The 18795-nt window shown below is 45.7% G+C and overlaps 1 protein-coding gene across 3 annotated transcripts in view; it reads left to right on the top strand.

The window, feature by feature from the left end:
- Positions 1-18795, top strand: part of ACAD8 (acyl-CoA dehydrogenase family member 8) — a 600270-nt gene that overhangs the window by 477574 nt on the left and 103901 nt on the right. For all 3 annotated transcript variants that reach the window (XM_078870130.1, XM_078870132.1, XM_078870133.1), the window contains one exon: positions 14030-14127. In XM_078870130.1, the coding sequence (XP_078726256.1) occupies positions 14030-14127 (98 nt within the window). The remainder of the gene's footprint in view (positions 1-14029; positions 14128-18795) is intronic.

Genomic DNA, 18795 nt, shown 5'->3' with positions numbered 1-18795 from the left:
CGTATATTAATGGAGCTTAACCTCTAAAACCATATGCCGAACAGCATGCCTGAGTGACCTTAATTCTACCCTGCACAATGTCCCATAGCTCTATTACCAAAGCACTCCTCAAAATGCAACCCTTACGTGTATAAATATTATCGAGTACGTTAAACAGAGAATGAGCGTTTTAGATTTTAACTTCTCAAACTCAACGTGTATTGCTGCTGAAATGAGTGTGACGCGATGCCCATTTTAATAATTAAAACAAAAATCCATTTGTGGAAATGTCACATTCCTGTGCCAGAGCTGAGTCTGTCAATTGCTAACTTCCCACAAAGCATCCCCTCGAGGGATGAAAGGAGAAGTTGACTCCTGACCGACATTTGAACTCACGGACTTATGGCTGCGACTTTGATGGACTTTTTGACCCCTGAGGTGGGGTCAATTGTCAAATGTCTGTTTGCTAGGTATCAATATCCCTGGTCAATCAATATGAAAAGCTTCACTGTATCATATTGAGAGCAAAGACGTCTTTCATGCTCTGTCCTTCGATAACAAAGCTTGCTTTTTTATTCTTCCTGTCCTATTCTTGGTTCTTTCGGTAAAGTCACGTGACTTTACCGAAAGAACCAAGAATATGAATCTCTGCAGTCACGAAAGCTTTAAATAAAAATTATTTCTGTCCTGTTTACTCACTGACTAAATGTTGGTGTCCTTGATTCATTAATGCCCTCATTGCATGTACAGTTCACGTCATTCTGATTATCAGCAGCCATGGCCAATCCTCTGTTGGACGGGGCATGTGTGGCACATTAGGAATGGATCACTCTTTTAATTATGTCCTTGTGCAGCAAGGGAGTGAAGTGTGGTTCTGTGAAAGTCCTGATGTGCTGTGCGGTGCATCAATGCATGTGTGTACAGCAGCATGTGATGACTGAGTTGGGCCTGTAGGTGGCTGGCAGGGTTAATGAATAACCGCACGTGTAAACCAGCCACATGGCTAATGGCGACTCGGAAGAATTGCTGCGTGTAACACGTGCTGTTGCATTTTACAGGTAAAGGACCCAAAGGTTGTTTTTGATCGTTATATAAATGTTCTAGACTTGTTCTAGACTTTAAGCTTGGCTTTGAATTGTTCGTTTGTGATATATGCAATTAGAGGCTTTTTAGGACTGTGCATTGTAAAGGGATGACGCACTGTAATTACTTCCTGTCATTTTAATTCTCTAACTCTAAGACTGTTTAGTCTATAACCATGCCCATGTACCCAGAGTATAACTACTTGCAATGCTATTGAGAATAGAACACATGTAAAGTAGTAAGCTGTACAATGGTGATATACAGTACATATACTGTACACATACAGTACATATAATGGGTGTAAGATACCGATATAAATATTCTTAGGTTTTTTCGGTAAAGTCACGTAGGTAAAACATTAAAAATTAATAAAAGTAAAATAAAATAAAAATCACGACGTTTCGGAGGCAACACAAGCTTCCGTCTTCAGGTGGAACCGTCACAGCCACGACAGCTGTATCAAGTAAATGAGAGATTGCAGGAGCTACCACTCCGTTTATATAATGGTTGGAGAAGGGGGTGGGGTAAGGGCCAAGTACAGCACACTTTTTATTAATATGGTAAGGTGAGGCTTAAGAGGGTGAGCCTTTGTTATTGAGGTACGGTTTGTGACTCAACCTGTGACAAGGAGACAACCACTAAACATGGTAAACCTGTAATAGTTGTCTGTCAAATAAGATTGGCAAATAAGTGTAGTTAAATCTTTTTTGCATGGTTAATCACATCTTTCCAATGATTATTCAGTTTGTAACCGTCATCACGGTTGAAATTATGTCTGTGTTTGTATATTTCTATGGCTTCGTGTACAAACCTTTGATGGTAGCCAGGAGGTTTGCAGAGAACCTTGGTCTCGGAAAAGACAATTTCATGAGAGCCCACCGAGTTGTAGCAATGATCGGCAACGGCCGAAGAATCAGTTCTGCCGTGTTTCAGATCTGACTTGTGCTCGCGGACACGATCAGAAACATGACGTTTCGTTTCTCCAATGGAGCAATCACCACAAATGCAACTCAATTTGTAGACTCCAGGATACTGTAAGTCAGGAACGACATCCTTCACAGATGGAATCAAATCACGGATTTTATGCACTGTACTGAATCGGACTTGGATCTTGTGTTTTTTTAGAATTTTGGAGATCTTTTTGGTCACGCCTGCTATGTATGGTAACGTGATAGTTTTGGTCGGAGTTTCATGTGGCTGTTTCTGTGTGGTGGGAGAAACAGCTTGGCGGATAGTGCGGTCAGAGTATCCGTTCATCCTGAGGGCCCGATGTACATGTCTTAATTCACCGGCCAGGTGGTGTTGGTCAGAAATGCCATGGGCTCTGTGGTATAGCGTTTTGATGAGAGAATTCTTTTGAGATGGGTGGTGGTGGGAATCCGGTTTCAAGTAGGAATCTGTGTGGGTGGCTTTCCTGTAGACAGAATGTCCCAAGGATCCGTCAGGCCTACTCTCAAACAGAATATCCAAGAATGGTAATTTACCGTCTTTCTCCACTTCCATGGTGAATCTGATGGATGGGTGTCTAGAATTGATGTGGTCCAAGAAGTGGTTCAATGCTGGGAGGCCATGTGGCCAGATGACGAAAGTGTCGTCCACATACCTCTTCCACAGGGAAGGACGCAGGGTGGATGTCTGGATGGCGTTTGATTCAAACTTTTCCATGAACATGTTGGCTATAACTGGTGACAAGGGGGAGCCCATAGGGGTACCCTCATTCTGTTTGTAGAAGGTGCCATTCCAGATAAATAGGTGTTGGTGAGGCAATGCCTAACCAGCGCAGGTACATCAGAATTCAATCCATGTTGGACTAAGTCCTCAATTATTGTTAGGGTGTCCGGTACTGGGACTTTGGTAAACAAAGATACTACATCAAAGCTGACGAGGATGTCATCAGAAGATAGCACCATGTCCTTACCCTTAGAGACTAATTGGGTTGAGTTGAGTACTGCCGAAGAGGTCTTGCCTGTGAAGGGGAGCAGAGTATCTGATAGAAAACGGGCTAGTTTGTACGTAGGAGAGTTTATCGTCGACATGATGGGTCGTAGCGGGGTGCCTTTTTTATGGATTTTGGGAAGACCATAGAGTCTGGGAGGTCTAGCCGCCGATGGTTTTAGAGAGGGACGTTTGCTTGGTTGGATTAGGGAAGTCGATCTCGTGATGATACTGTTGGTTTTTGTCGTTAGGCTTTTAGTGGGATCGTTTTTAATTTTGGAGTAACTCCCATCATTAAGAAGGTCCAGGATTTTGTTGTTGTATGAATCTTTATCCATGATGACCGTGGCATTGCCCTTGTCTGCCGAGAGGATGACTATATCATCTCTCTTTTTTAGGTCCGCGAGTTCAGAGCGTTCGTTTTTGCTGATGTTACTAGTGGGTTTCTTAGCATTCTTAAGAATAGTAGCTATTTCAGCTCTTGCTACATCCGCATGGATGTGTCCTATGCCTCTGAGGGCTACATCAATCTGAGAAATCATATCCTCTACTGGTATATATTTAGGGGTGACGGCGAAATTTAGTCCTTTGGCCAGTACCATTTTTAGATTGTCAGAAATTGGGATGTTACTCTGATTAATCACGGTCTTGTTAACATCTAGCTTTGCGATGTGTGGCTCTGGTTTCTTCTTAGATAGGAGGTTGAATTTAGAAATCAGGTTAGCTTTGCATTTGGCTGACATTGAGTCAGCAGAAGCAGAAGTCATGTTATCAACGTGGTTCCAATCGGAAGGTGACATTTTTTGTGTTAACATTAAATGTGTTTGTAAGAGAGTCTTGTCTAAGTTATCGAGTTCAGATCGGAGTAACCTTATTCTCTCCGAGATTAGTGATAGGCTAGCTTTAAATAAGATCTGTTTAGAGTTCGGTGAGGACACAGCAGCGGATGTGAGTGTGAAAGCGATGGGTATTACCTCCAAAACAAACATAAGATCCAAGTCCGATTTAGTACAGTGCATAAAATCCGTGATTTGCTTCCATCTGTGAAGGATGTCGTTCCTGACTTACAGTATCCTGGAGTCTACAAATTGAGTTGCATTTGTGGTGATTGCTACATTGGAGAAACGAAACTTCATGTTTCTGATCGTGTCCGCGAGCACAAGTCATATCTGAAACACGGCAGAACTGATTCTTCGGCCGTTGCCGATCATTGCTACAACTCGGTGGGCTCTCATGAAATTGTCTTTTCCGAGACCAAGGTTCTCTGCAAACCTCCTGGCTACCATCAAAGGTTTGTACACGAAGCCATACAAATATATAAACACAGACATAATTTCAACCGTGATGACGGTTACAAACTGAGTAATCATTGGAAAGATGTGATTAACCATGCAAAAAAGATTTAACTATACTTGTTTGCCAATCTTATTTGACAGACAACTATTACAGGGTTACCATGTTTAGTGGTTGTCTCCTTGTCACAGGTTGAGTCACAAACCGTACCTCTCCATAACAAAGGCTCACCCTCTTAAGCCTCACCTTACCATATTAATAAAAAGTGTGCTGTACTTGGCCCTTACCCCACCCCCTTCTCCAACCATTATATAAACGGAGTGGTAGCTCCTGCAATCTCTCATATACTTGATACAGCTGTCGTGGCTGTGACGGTTCCACCTGAAGACGGAAGCTTGTGTTGCCTCCGAAACGTCGTGATTTTTATTTTATTTTACTTTTATTAATTTTTAATGTTTTACCGACGTGACTTTACCGAAAAAACCTAAGAATATGAATCCTTGCAGTCACGAAAGCTTCAAATCTAGAATTAATACCGATATAAGTGGATGGTATAGATAGACATACAGCTTAGGATTAAAGTAATATTCGAATAGTGATGTGCAAATGTGATTGTCAAAGACAAAGATGGTTTATCAGTAGTAGAATTGGGTTTAAGGGAAAGGGTTAATGAATAACCGCACGTGTAAACCAGCCACATGGTTAATGGCGACTCGGAAGAATTGCTGCGTGTAACACGTGCTGTTCCATTTTACAGAGTGAAGGTGCTGTTCTTCACAAGATTAATATTAACCACAATAAATAAATGTGCTTGTGCTCGATTTGGTGCACCTGCCCACTATCCTTCATTTCGAGTGTGGTAATATAGGTGTTGGTGGGAGGCCAGTGTATGTGCTGTCGTATATATTGACTTTTCTAAGCGTTTACATGTTAAGTTTTATAAATTGACTGAACAGAGCAGTGAATAGCATGTAATTACTTTACTGACCTAAAATGGAACCCATTAAGTTTGTGAGTATTTGGCTTTATTCAACTTCTAGATGTTGAAAATCCAATTCGATTTTACGGAAACGATGCATTTCTAATTAACCTGTTTTCTGTAAGAAATACTTTTAACACTTTGCATCTGATTTGGCACCATTCTTATAAGCATTACTAGCAGGAAGTACCTGGTGTTGCCCGGGCGAAAAATATATTTCAAAACTTCTCTTAAAAACCTGACATATACATACACAGATAGTCAGCTATTGTGAAAGCCCAGTGGGCCGTTTGTCCATTTTTCCATATCTCGGCCTCGCTGTGCGCTGCGTTGCACCGCTAGTCGAGTAGGTAACCTTGCGTTCAATAAACCCTCGGAGCCAGGATGAACGTCCGACTCCAATCGTCATTTATTGATTTCAACAAGGTAAAAAGATAATGCTTCTTAAGCTCCCACAATGGACAAGTGCGGCTGCGGTCTCACTGAGATGCGATGCGTGCCGCCATCTTGACTTATCTGTGTAATGGCCGACGCCCGCGTGGTACAGTGGAAATCTAACATCGTCACTTCCTGGTCACGTGACCAACATTAGCATAAAAAAACAAGAGCTTCATGTGACCGTACGCTCCATATCTGCCGTGAGGCAAGACACTCCCCGTCTGGTACCTAGGAGATACCACCATTTATTTCCTATCTCATAAACAAGTGTATAACAACTTCAACGGGTCGACTTATTTGTCCATATCTTTGCGAGAGAGAAGTAGTACTATCTCGACTATGGGCCTGATGAAAGTTCTTGCGACACCTTGCTTCGCAATCATAACCTCGACCTTTCGAACTTTTCCATCGGCACTTGTAATCGACTTGAGGATGCGGCCCATTGGCCACTCATTCCGTTTGGCTTGGTTGTCCTTCAGTAGGACAAGGTCGCCTTCTTGGATGTCTGGTCTGTTAGACTGCCACTTGTTGTGCACTTGGAGTGTCGCAAGGTACTCGTTTTTCCAGCGACGCCAGAACGTGTTCGCGAAGCTCTGCACTTGTCTCCATTGACGTCTGTAGAGGTCTGCAGTGCTGGCCTCCTCGTTAGGTGCTGTGAGCACATCTGTCTTCTGGGTAAGAAGTGTAGCAGGAGTCAAGATGAATGGTGACTCCGGGTCGGTTGAGACGGGGATCAGGGGTCTTGAGTTAATTATGGCTGAGACCTCGGCCATGAGAGTGGTCAAGACCTTGTGAGAGAGCCGTGTGGACCCGACATCACATAGCATGGAGTCGAGAATGCGTCGAGCAATCCCGATCATGCGTTCCCAGGCTCCACCCATATGCGAAGAGTGGGGAGGATTGAATATCCATGTGCAGCCTTGGTCACTAAGGTATTTCCTGACAGAATGATCTTCGACATTCTCCGTATTGATCTTAAGCTCTTTACATGCTCCTATGAAATTGGTTCCACAATCAGAACGGAGTTGCTTGGCTGGCCCTCTGATGGCGAAGAACCTCCGGAGTGCATTTATAAAGCTCGAAGAGTCCATGGACTCGATGACTTCGATGTGCACTGCTCGTGTACTCATACAGGTGAACAGCACTGCCCAACGTTTGCTGTTCGCGAGCCCTCCTCTGGTGCGGCGGGAGATGACTGTCCATGGTCCGAACACGTCGATCCCTACAGAGGTGAAGGGAGGTTCCACACTGAGTTGATCGGCTGGGAGGTCTGCCATTTTCTGTTCTTCCTGTTTTCCACGTAGCTTGCGACACCGGATACACTTGTGGATTGTGCTGGCGATGCACCTCTTTGCTCCAACGATCCACAGCCCTGCAGATCGGATTGTTCCTTCTGTGAAGTGCCGACCTTGGTGCTTGACCTTCTCATGGTAGTGGCGCACGAGTAAGATTGCGATGTGGCTCTGGCTTGGGATTATGAGGGGGTTTCGTTCATTCTCGTCTAATTTTGCATTCCCTAGCCGACCACCGATCCTGAGCAAGTTGTCTTTGTCCATCCTGGGGTTTAGCTTCCTGAGGTTGCTGACCCTAGGAAGGTCTTCTCCCTTGTTGATGGCCTTGATCTCACTTGCATAAGCTGCCTGTTGCACACAGCGGAAGATTGATTTCCTTCTTCTGGAAAGCTCGTCTTCAGTGCGTGGCACTGTGCAGTGATGCCATCCCTTGCCTACCAGTGGTGCCTCTCATCGGGCGATGGAAGCAGTCTGCGATATGCGTTAAATGTGCTATCGCTCGCACGAGCATCGTCCATTTCGAGAAATGTTCAAAATGGTGTGGACTCAGTGGACTTCTTGGTCGCACATTTGTTACGAAAGTTGTCACTTGAGGACGAATCTCCTTGTCGGACTCGGGCTCTATGAGTCCAAAGGTCTCCTTGGTAGTACATGGGCCACCATCACGTCGTAACAGGAACGCTGGACCCGTCAGCCAGATGGTTTGATTCAGCAGAGATGCAGGGACGGACCTAGTTGCGAGATCTGCTGGATTCTGGTCAGTTGGAACGTAATTCCATTGCTCCGGCTGCGTCGATCTCCTGATGCGTTCCACCCGGTTGCTGATGTAGGTGTAGAACCTTCTGGTTTGGTTGTTTATGTAGCCTAGTACGACCTTACTGTCCGTGTAGAACTTGACCACGTCCAGTTTGACGTCAAATTCGTCTAAGATCAGTTCCGCCACCTCTGTAGTAAGAACCGCTCCACACAGCTCAAGCCTTGGGATGGTATGTTCTGGTTGTGGGGCCTTGCCGTGGAACTCCTTCCAGAATTCCCACTCAGATGACAGCTCCGGGTCTAAGAACGAAGAGGCCACGGCCGCAGCAACCACCACCACGACCACCAGCAGAGCGACGAGCAGCGGCTTCGTCTTTGGCTTCCTCTTGTCAGTGAGGACTGGCTTGGAGAAACGTGGAGGAACAAAATCCAGCGAAGATGGTGGATGTACATGCGAAGTTGTGGTGGTTTCTTTGTAAGTCTGCACGGTACAGCCTTGACTTCTCTCTTTGAGTTTATCTTCCAGCGTGAAGTGGTTGGGGCACAGTTTGAAGAGCGACGTGCGTCCATTTATGAGCACACTCGTTCTGAATGTGCTAATGTGGTCTGGTTTGTGTGTTCCATCGAGACAAACATCACCTACGATGACCCATCCTAGGTCGAGTCTCTGGGCGTAGGGAGCGTCGTGAGGTCCATTGCGTTGGTCGCGAACCTTGTGGACTCTCAGCACATCCCTGCCGAGCAGAAGTAAAATCTGTGCCGCGTGATCCAATGGCGGGATGAACTCTGCTATGGGTTTCAGGTGTGGGTGGTGACGTGCAACTTCGGGCGTGGGAATCTCACTCCTGTCGTCCGGTATCTCGTTGCACTCTGTCACCGTAGGAAGGGCTAGCTTCATGGTGCTATCTATGGCTTCCACCATGAGGCCGCTCGCTCTTCTTCCCGCTGTCTCCATCAGTCCTGAGCATGTTCTGAGCGTGTATGGAAAGGAATTCCCACCTACACTTAGCTGATCAAAGAACTCTGACCTTGCCAAAGACCTGTTGCTCTGGTCGTCCATTATGGCGTACATCCTTACTGCCCTTTCAGGATGTCCTTTGGGATAGACTCGGACGAGGCATATCTTTGAGCAAGATCTTCCTTTGAAGCCTTCTCCACAGACTTCTGTGCATTTGGTTGTGATTGACGAAGTGAGTGCGGCGGTTTCGCCTTGCTCCCTGCCGTGCTCTGCTTTGGGATCGGAAGCCTTTGTGCCGCTGGGTTTGGAGTAAAATGTGTGCAGAGCAGTTGCGTGCTTGTCGCTGCCACATTCCACGCACTTGATATCTGCCTTGCAATTCCTTGCAAGGTGGTTTGTAGAAGCATAGCATTTGAAGCACACTCCAAATTATTTCAGCATGTTCTTCCGCTCTTCCAATGGCTTCCTCCTGAACTCACGGCATTTCTGGAGGGAGTGAGGTTTCTCATGCAATGGGCATTGCTTCTCTGGATCCTCTATCTTTTTCTTTGTGGTGGTTGCCTGGACAGAGTTTGTGAATGTCGTAGGAGAGACCTCAGTCTTGTGTACGGAAATTGGCACTCTCGCTGTTCCTCGTTTCGCCAATGCTCTTTCCATTTTTGGGAGATCTGGACTGGAAATCCCCGTGGTGCCAAACATGAAACTCGGGTCATTTCTAGTCTTAGCCAGGTTGCGAATAAACTTTGAGAAAAAAGAGAATGGGGGGAATGCAACCTGATGCTCTGGCTTGTATCTTGAACCCGCTGTTCTCCATTTTTCCTGCACGTCAAATGGCAATTTCTCTACGATGGGGTTCACGCCATGGTAGGTATTGAAGAAAATGAGACCTGGTAAGTAGGGATCAGCCTGGGCTGATTCGAGCTCCATCAAAAGATCTCCAAGCTCTCGTAACCTTTTATTGTCCCTTCCAGAGATTTTTGGAAAGTTCTGCAACTTCTTGAAGAGAGCCTTCTCAATAGTTTCTGGGCTACCATAGCACTCCTCGAGCCTCTCCCACACCGCATGCAGGCTTGAGGTGGGGTCATCAATGTTTGCTGACCGGATCCTCTTTGCGTACTCTGCAGATTCATTTCCTAACCATTTCACCAACAGGTCGAGTTCTTCACTTGCAGAGATGTCTGCATTTCGGATTGCATTCCTGAAGGTAGATCCTGTGTTGATTAGTTCGCGGTGAGCCAGGTACCTAGCAAAGTCCCCTAGTCCTGCTGATCCAGGGTGTGTCCATACTGGCGCTTGTGAGGTGGCATTATTGTCTGTATTGCCTTGCATGCCGTCATTTGCGATGGCGTTGGACTGTGGGCCCAAAGGGTTTCGATCACGTTGGTTGGATCCCCTTATGTGACTGTCTGGAATGTGGGTCTGACTTGGTGCATCCACGTCTGACCCCACGTGCGCGACGCTGAGTTGGCGACTAACTGCCAGGGCAGGATATGCATTTCCACCATTCCTGTAGACAGCATTCATGTTCATTCGGTGTGGAGATGGCGATGCCTGAACGTCCACCCTTTGTTCAGTATCGTTTGGTGGAGGAGCATTGATGCATTGTTCAGACCAGTCCAAAATATTTTTTTCTGGTGAGTTGATCACGGTCCTTGACAGGTATCTGCGTGCCAAACTCACTCCAATTCTCTTCCTTATCCAGGTTGGCTGCTGCTTCGAGCACCTCTGCCTGGGCCATTGCAGCAGCTGCTTCCTTTTTGAGTTGTAGGGTGCTTAACTTAGCATCCAGCTCAATTCTCTTCCGTGTGGCAGTAGCCCCTAATATACTCTCTTGCTCTCGTGTGGTAGCAGTTGCTAATATACTTTCTTGTTCTGCGAGCTCTGCTTTCCTCCGTGCGGCAGCAGTTGCTATGCTTGCTTCTTCTTGTATGCGAGCATTTTCAATTAGCATGGCTTCCTCTTCAGCCATGTAGGCAATACGGGCGTTTGCTGCTTCTGCTGCTGCGCGTGCCTGAGCTGCTGCTATACTAGTAGATGATGTTTTTGAGTGTGCTGAGGCTTTAGATTTTGTGGTGGACCTGGATGAGACAGAGTGCTGAGATAGTGTCTCTCTTAAGCCCTCCACACGGTCCATTGCATCTTGTATCACTGCCTGTACATTATCATCGAGCAGTTCGAGGAAGTGCTCTTGTCTGCGCACTCCCTCAATGCCCTCATCTGTTTTCACCTTCATCAGGAGGGAGATGTATCTATTTGCCAGGAGCTTGTAGCTTGAGCTGCTCACATTCACTCGCTGGATGGCCCGCTGAATTGAGGCCACTGTGTCTGAGGCATTTGAAGCTTCAGATAAATCTGCTTCAACCCGGTTCCATGCCCGTTGTATCCTGGAATCCAGGTCCTGTTTCTCAGCCTCATAGCTTTCCAAGGCCCGTTGCGTCAACCTGACCTCTCTTTGGGGCCTTGAACTCCCTTGGTCCTCTTGAGGCAGGATGGGAGGTCCTGGATTGCTTAAATCACCTTCTTCAGTATCTCTCCCTGCTGGACTGTGGCTGTCCATGCTGCGATGCTTGCGACACGATTTTAATGTAGACTCTTGCCGAGCTGGTTGCTTGCTGCAGGCTGACTGCTTGAGAGCGCCTCTGCTTGCTGCAGGCTGACTGCTTGAGAGCGCCTCTGCTTGCTGCAGGCTGACTGCTTGAGAGCGCCTTTGCGTGCTGCAGGCTGACTGCTTGAGAGCGCCTTTGCGTGCTGCAGGCTGACTGCTTGAGAGCGCCTCTGCTTGCTGCAGGCTGACTGCTTGAGAGCGCCTCTGCTTGCTGCAGGCTGACTGCTTGAGAGCGCCTCTGCTTGCTGCAGGCTGACTGCTTGAGAGCGCCTTTGCTTGCTGCAGGTTGGGAGCTTCAAGATGAGTGTCTTTTTACTGCTGCAGGGCTGGCTGCAGCACTTCTTGGGAGCTTTAAGAAGACTATCTTTTTACTATCTCGGCCTCGCTGTGCGCTGCGTTGCACCGCTAGTCGAGTAGATAACCTTGCGTTCAATAAACCCTCGGAGCCAGGATGAACGTCCGACTCCAATCGTCATTTATTGATTTCAACAAGGTAAAAAGATAATGCTTCTTAAGCTCCCACAATGGACAAGTGCGGCTGTGGTCTCACTGAGATGCGATGCGTGCCGCCATCTTGACTTATCTGTGTAATGGCCGACGCCCGCGTGCTACAGTGGAAATCTAACATCGTCACTTCCTGGTCACGTGACCAACATTAGCATCAAAAAACAGGAACTTCCTGTGACCGTACGCTCCATATCTGCCGTGAGGCAAGACACTCCACCAACAAAATTATAAGAGGCTTGCACAAGTCCAAAAAGTTTTAGAAAGTGGGGGGGTAAATATTTGATATAAAAGGTTTCCGAAAATTGTTGACCCCCCCCTCCCCACCGCTTAAAAATATGTTTTACCCCCGCGTAGGTTTATATACGTACACACCCTACAGACAACAGAGTAAGTAGTATCTATTGACTCTGTAGTATCTACTGACTGTACAGGAATATCTACTGAGCCAGTAGTAGCTACTGACTGTTTAGTAGTATTTACTGACTGTAGCAACTACTGACCTGAGTAGTATTTACTGGCCCTACAGTAGTATCTACTGACTCGATAGTAGTAACTACTAACTCTATAGTAGTATCTACTCACTCGATAGTAGTATCTACTGACTCTATAGCAGTAGTTACTGACCGTAGTAGTATCCACTGGGCCTACAGTACTATCTACTGACTGTAGTAGTAACTACTTAGCTAAGTAGTATCTACTGGCCCTGCAGTAGTATATACCGACTCTATAATAGTAACTACCAGAGGTGGGACAAAGTGATTGTTATGCAAGTCCAAGTCGAGTCGCAAGTCATCAAATTCATGACTCGAGTCTGACTCGAGTCCAAGTCACATGACTCGAGTCCACACCTCTGGTAACTACTACCTCTATAGTAGTATTTGCTGACTATAGTAGAACTACTAACTTTATAGCAGTATCTACTGACTATAGTAGTATATACTGACTGTATAGCAGTAACTACTGACTGTAGCAGTATTTACTGATTGTAGTGGTATATACTGACTGTTTTAGTATGTACTAACTCTATATAGCAGTATCTAGTAACTCGATAGCATTATCTACTATCACTACACCAGTGCATACCGACTGTGGTGGTACCTGCTATCACTACAGCAGTGCATACCGACTGTGGTGGAACCTGCTATCACTGCAGCAGTGCATACCGACTGTGGTGGCACCTGCTATAACTACAGCAATGTATACCAACTGTGGTGGAACCTGCTATGATTACAGCAGTGCATACTGACTGTGGTGGTACTTGCTATGATTACAGCAGTGCATACTGACTGTGGTGGTACCTGCTATGGATTACAGCAGAGCATACTGACTGTGGTGCTAGCAAACAACTAACCTGACAGAGTGGCGTCGTGAGGCCTAGTGGCATGCAGAGCCCCCGGCCTTGCGTAGATTGTCCAGCTGGCCGAGGTGGCACCTTGGCAGGCTGGGGGCTGGACCGCTACCCCCTCCCACCATTTCCCCACCCGCGCTACAATAAAACTATCTAAGCGCTATAAATATTAATATCTATGGACTCTATAGTAGAAACTGCACGCATCGGGGTGGGGGGGGGGGAGAAGAGGACATCACACTGTAAAGAATTAACCTTAAGCGTTATGTGTATTTTTATTACATTTTGAACGCGTAAAAGAAAATGTCCTCCTCACCCCCACCAAACGTGTGTGGCTTGGTAGGGGCTGTCCCCCCCACTGAAGGCGTGTGAGTTGGTATGGTCGATCGCGTGCAATTTAATAAATAATAATCTAAAACAGCACAAAATCGCTTATTCAAGTACTTTAAAGTTGACGGATGTGAAAACGGAATAGCGTTTGCTTACCGTGGGGCTTACGGCGTGGTATCTGGCTATTTTTTTACGTAAACCCCATGGTTTTCGAGCCAAATCCTTCGCAAGTGTGCGCACACACACACAGACAAACAAAAAATGACATTTATAGGTAAGATTTATATAGACTCTTGCACACAAGAGACACAACACATTTAGCAAGATGCGTTATACAGTTGATATAAAATAGAGTGCTTTCAGTCTTCTAATGAAAATGTACACAGCACGCCACCCGCTCCCTCCTTGAGTCACAGGGTTGTCTTCACTCATGTCCCACGCTGCTGCCGTGTGTGTGTGTGCGCATGTGTCCCCGTCCTGGTTGCTCACTGCCGCTGCCTTTTGCTCCTCGTGTCGGTCTCCGCAGCTTCGTGCTCCCTCGGAGCAGCGTACGCCTCCATCTTGCAGACAACCGAGCACCTGACCGTGCGCAAGCAATTCGGGGAACCCCTGTCCTCCAACCAGGTGATTATACACAAGCGCTTTGGCCACATGGAGCCGTGTCAGTAAATTTTGCCCTGTCAGTCTCGTTCTCTCTGTGTCGATAGGGAGTAATGTGTTGCTAAAATCGGACATGAACCGAAATAGATACAAGTAAAAATTCAAAGGTCACCATGGATTCAAGTACAAATGAGCACTTGGACATTGATCATAATTATTTTGGACCTGAGGCAGTGGTCAAAATTTCACATTCTCATGGTGAAGGCCAGTCTCCAGGAAATGATCCCTGTTCCTTGATGATATATCTCATACAAAGTGGTCCTCTTTTTATTTAGCTTGTAGGAATTATAAGTTGAACCTACAACTGACTGGGAATTGAATTTGTAACTTTTCACTTTGCGCACCATAGCAACTGTAAGATGCCATGATGGTGCCTGTTCAATTTGCACTCTTGAATCTGCCCTTTTCATCAGAATGCAAAAGTTTACTTTTGTGAAATTACATTTTTTGGACACATGTCCTTGTTTGTAATATTCATGAGACACTAACAAGAGCCTTCTACTCACCTTCAACATCTTCAGCGAATGTTATAATTTCTTGCTTTTGGCCATTCATGTTTGACACGTAAATACTTGCGGTGAGTGCTGCCCCTGTGGTAGTTTTTCCCCTCCTGTGTTGTTGGATTCCAGATTGTGGCAGGAGGGGCTTTGTGTAAATTCTCATGTGACGGATGAGATGTGAGCGCTCCATGGCACCACATGATGGTGGGTGGTGAGCTTTTAAAAAATATGTATCCAGTCTCATCTGATTTAACATCACTCGGGTGAGCTCTGGTCTAGATTCAAAAATGTATTTTCAAACGAAGAATCAAAGCAGCACATGTATTGCACCTACCCAGTATGTGTTGCATATCTGCTTCTCACAGTGGCTCTGGTTCCTCCCTTGTGTGGGCCTTGCACTCGCATGAAACACACGTGTTTTGTTTTCAAGCAATTAGATTCTGTTTATGCTTTTGGCATCGTGTTGTGAAAGTTAAAACAATCAGTTTGAGACGTCCGAGTGAGCATTGCATCACCATAAAAGTTTCCATGAGATAATTATTTCTGTGAAGGAATCATCAGCGGGCCTCAAATCCATGCTCCTTTTTAATTGCTGCAAAGAGTGTCGTGTCATTTTGCAATAAAAACAAAACATGTAATTCCCAGAATGCAATTTTGATAATTGAGTGGCAACCCATCTTTTTTTTGTACAGTCGTTAGTGTTTAGGCTAACATCATCACCTTACTACACTGGAGAAACCATTTTAATCACAGGCAGATACCTCGATTAGAACCTCTGACGTCAGCAGAAATCCTGGCTCAGTACTCTGATGCCATACTTTCAAACGTTCTGTTTGGTTTTTTATGTAGCATTAAAAGAAAAGAACGCAAATGCTCCCTTGATGGCATGGATCGCCAATTTACTTTTCTTCATAGCTTGTGCGAGATTGTACTGCCTGCTATGTATTCATGCGAGCGAGCGAGGTATCTGTGAAAGTTGCTATCAGGTAGCAACAGGGAGGGCTGGGCTCATTTTCAACGACTTTCTGCAGTCAGTCAGAGTTTTTCACTATGATTTAATCGGCTTTCTGCATTAATCACATGGACTGCTACAATAATTGTTTTAGAGTGATTGTTAACATGCTGTATGTGATCAAATCACATCGTAAGCACATTCTGTACTTGTGCCATTCTTATAGCGCAATGCTATCCCGAAGGAAGGTGACCATGTCTCGCTGACATAATCTGCAGTAATTTCAGCAATTCGAGGGCAATGTTGTTATGTGGTTAAATTTTTTGTACTCTGATGAAAATTAATCTTCCATAATACTGGTCTACAGCCAAAATGCTTCCAAAATAAATGTAGTCCAACTTTACTAATTCTGGGTCACTGAGAATGAAAATGATGCTTAAAATTATTGATTGGCTCTAGTTTTCAAGAAATGCTACTGGGTCAGTATATACGACCCTTGACTTGGGAATGGTGGAGGATAAGTGAGTTATAAAATGAAGGGATCTCAATTTAAACCAGAAATGACTAAAATACATCTTTGACTGGATTAATTAATCAATCTATGACTGGGTTTGGACAGTCCTTGCTTTTTGAGCAAAAAAATGAATGATGCAATCTGTACCTGGTATTGTGTCATACATGATATGAATTGCATCATGTTATTCCTAGAAGTCATGGATAATGCAATCATAACTAGCTTACATCCCTCTGCTGAACAAATTGCCCTATATCAGCTCTAGAAATCATACAGTGTCGTGCTCTCTCATTTGTCAGTGTTTCATTTTACAAAGGGACACATTTCTGTTTAGCCAAATTGAGCAGAGATGCCTCGTACTTGTGTGAACAAAGCAGATAACTTCTGCTATGTTTGTGGTGAAGTGACTTTTGCATCACAAAAGTGCAGTATACCACTATGGTTAAGAAAGCCTATCACCTTTATTTTGGCTGGAAAATTGAGATCAAGACAAGATGTGGGCCCCACACATATGCTGCAACAAATCTTCGCCAGTGGTTGAACAGGAAATTATGGCTTTTGCAGTGCCAATGAGCCAACAGATCATATCAGCAAGTGTTACTTCTGCATGGCGCCTCCAGTTGGGAAAGGTGTGTCAAAGAAGAAAAGTGGACTGTGCATGTTCCAAACATTCCATCAGCTATACGCCCAGTACCCCACGGAGAAGGACTGATGGTTCATGATGCACCAGAATCATTCACAGTTGAGTCAGACGAGGAAAAGGATGAAACTTCTGGCCTGAACCATCAAGGTTACATGACCCAGATTTTCTTACATCCTCCTCCTCTAAACCACACCTCATAATACAAGGTGAACTGAAAGACCTGTAATAAAGGACTTCGCCGACACACTGCTTGGTCTCCGTCACTCTTTATTCCCGTTGACGCTCGCACTCCGCTGGTCCAGACAACGGACCAGCTGCTCCTCGCACGCGCCCCGCACGCGCTCTCCCATCAGTCGCTCCGCTCCCCCGCTCCCGCACACCGCTGGCCGACGGTGTGCTCGAAGCTCCTCCAGCCTCGGAGCCTTTCCGGGATACCACCTATATTCCCTTCACCACGTGATCCTGTCTCCTCCCTCTCACCACGCCCTTCACCGAACCTTCCAGATCCGGCCTCCGCATAGTGCCTTGCTGGCTCCGCCTTTAGGTTCCGCCCCTGCACACCTCGCATCCGATTGGACCCGAGGTGAGCGGCGGACCTTCACATATGCCCCCATACTGGGCCCCGCCCCCCAATATCATGGGCCGTATGATTGGCCCAGAGCCGAGCAGCGAAACCCCGCTTACGCTCGCATTACAGACCTTGTCAGAGATTTGGAACTACCCTAGAGTAAGGCCGAGCTGTTGGGCTCCAGACTGCAGCAGTGGAATTTCCTGGCAGGTGATGTTAGGGTTTCAATGTTCCGTGACCATCAAAAGGATCTTGTCCCATTCTTCTTCATGGAAGGTGATCTTGTAGCCTGGAACAACATCGATGGTATGATGGTAGCGCTCAACATCGTTCATGATCCAGATGAGTGGAGACTTCATTTATTAATCGAAGATCAGTCTTAAAGCTACATAATGGCAATGTTTTGCCATCAATTCCAGTTGGTCATGCAGTCCATGTGAAGGAAAGCTATGACAACATGAAACAACTTTTGAGGTGCATAAACTATGACCAACATCAGTGGCAGCTTTGTGGAGATTTGAAGGTTGTTGCTCTCTTGCTTGGTCTGCAGACTGGATACACAAAGTACTGCTGTTTTCTCTGCAAATGAGATAGTCGTGCGAGAGATTCGCACTACATCAATATAGATTGGCCACTCCAAAACTTTTATTCCCAGGCTCATTGGAGCCTGGGAAGAAAAGTGTTCAGCATCCACCACTTGATAATTGATTTTTTACCCTTCTATCTGGCAACAAAACTGACACCTTTTTACAAGGAGCCATGTTTGCATGGGCCGCAATACCTGCAGTCATAATACAAACAAAAGAACATAACTCTGATAATGTGCACTGTCCTTGAAGTTGATTGGTCCACACCCGAGACAGCTTTCCTTAGAGCCTAGTCTCACATGGGTTGGACCAGATGACGCCAAAAGGCGCACAACTCAAAGACAATGCACCATCAGAGTATGAGAGCTCGGGGCAAGCATCTACACTATGGGAACCTCATTTGCCAGTAAAAATATGATAATTGATTTTTTACCCTTCTATCTGGCAACAAAACTGACACCTTTTTACAAGGAGCCATGTTTGCATAGACCGCAATACCTGCAGTCATAATACAAACAAAAGAACATAATTTTCGATTTAAAGCTTTCGTGACTGCAGGGATTCATCTTCTTGGTTCTTTCGGTAAAGTCACGTAGAAGGGAAGTAATAAAATAATAAAAATAAAACATAATAAAACAATTCTCACGACGTTTCGGCCACAACGCAAGCAGCCGTCCTCAGGCGAAGAATGAGACATTATCAAGCTAGGAGCTTATATAGGTGTAGCGAGGAGGAGCGCCTTAACAAAAGAATGTGCATATGAAGAGGAATTTTAGCATACCAATGGGCAATGCGTAGGAGGGGGGGCGGAGGGGTTTCAAAGTCCCATTATGCCCATGCATTATGCAGGATCAACAGCACCACGGGG

This window comes from Lampetra fluviatilis, chromosome 29, assembly GCF_964198595.1.
Source record: "Lampetra fluviatilis chromosome 29, kcLamFluv1.1, whole genome shotgun sequence".
NCBI classification, from domain to species: domain Eukaryota; kingdom Metazoa; phylum Chordata; class Hyperoartia; order Petromyzontiformes; family Petromyzontidae; genus Lampetra; species Lampetra fluviatilis.
This window is presented reverse-complemented; position numbering and strand designations above follow the sequence as displayed.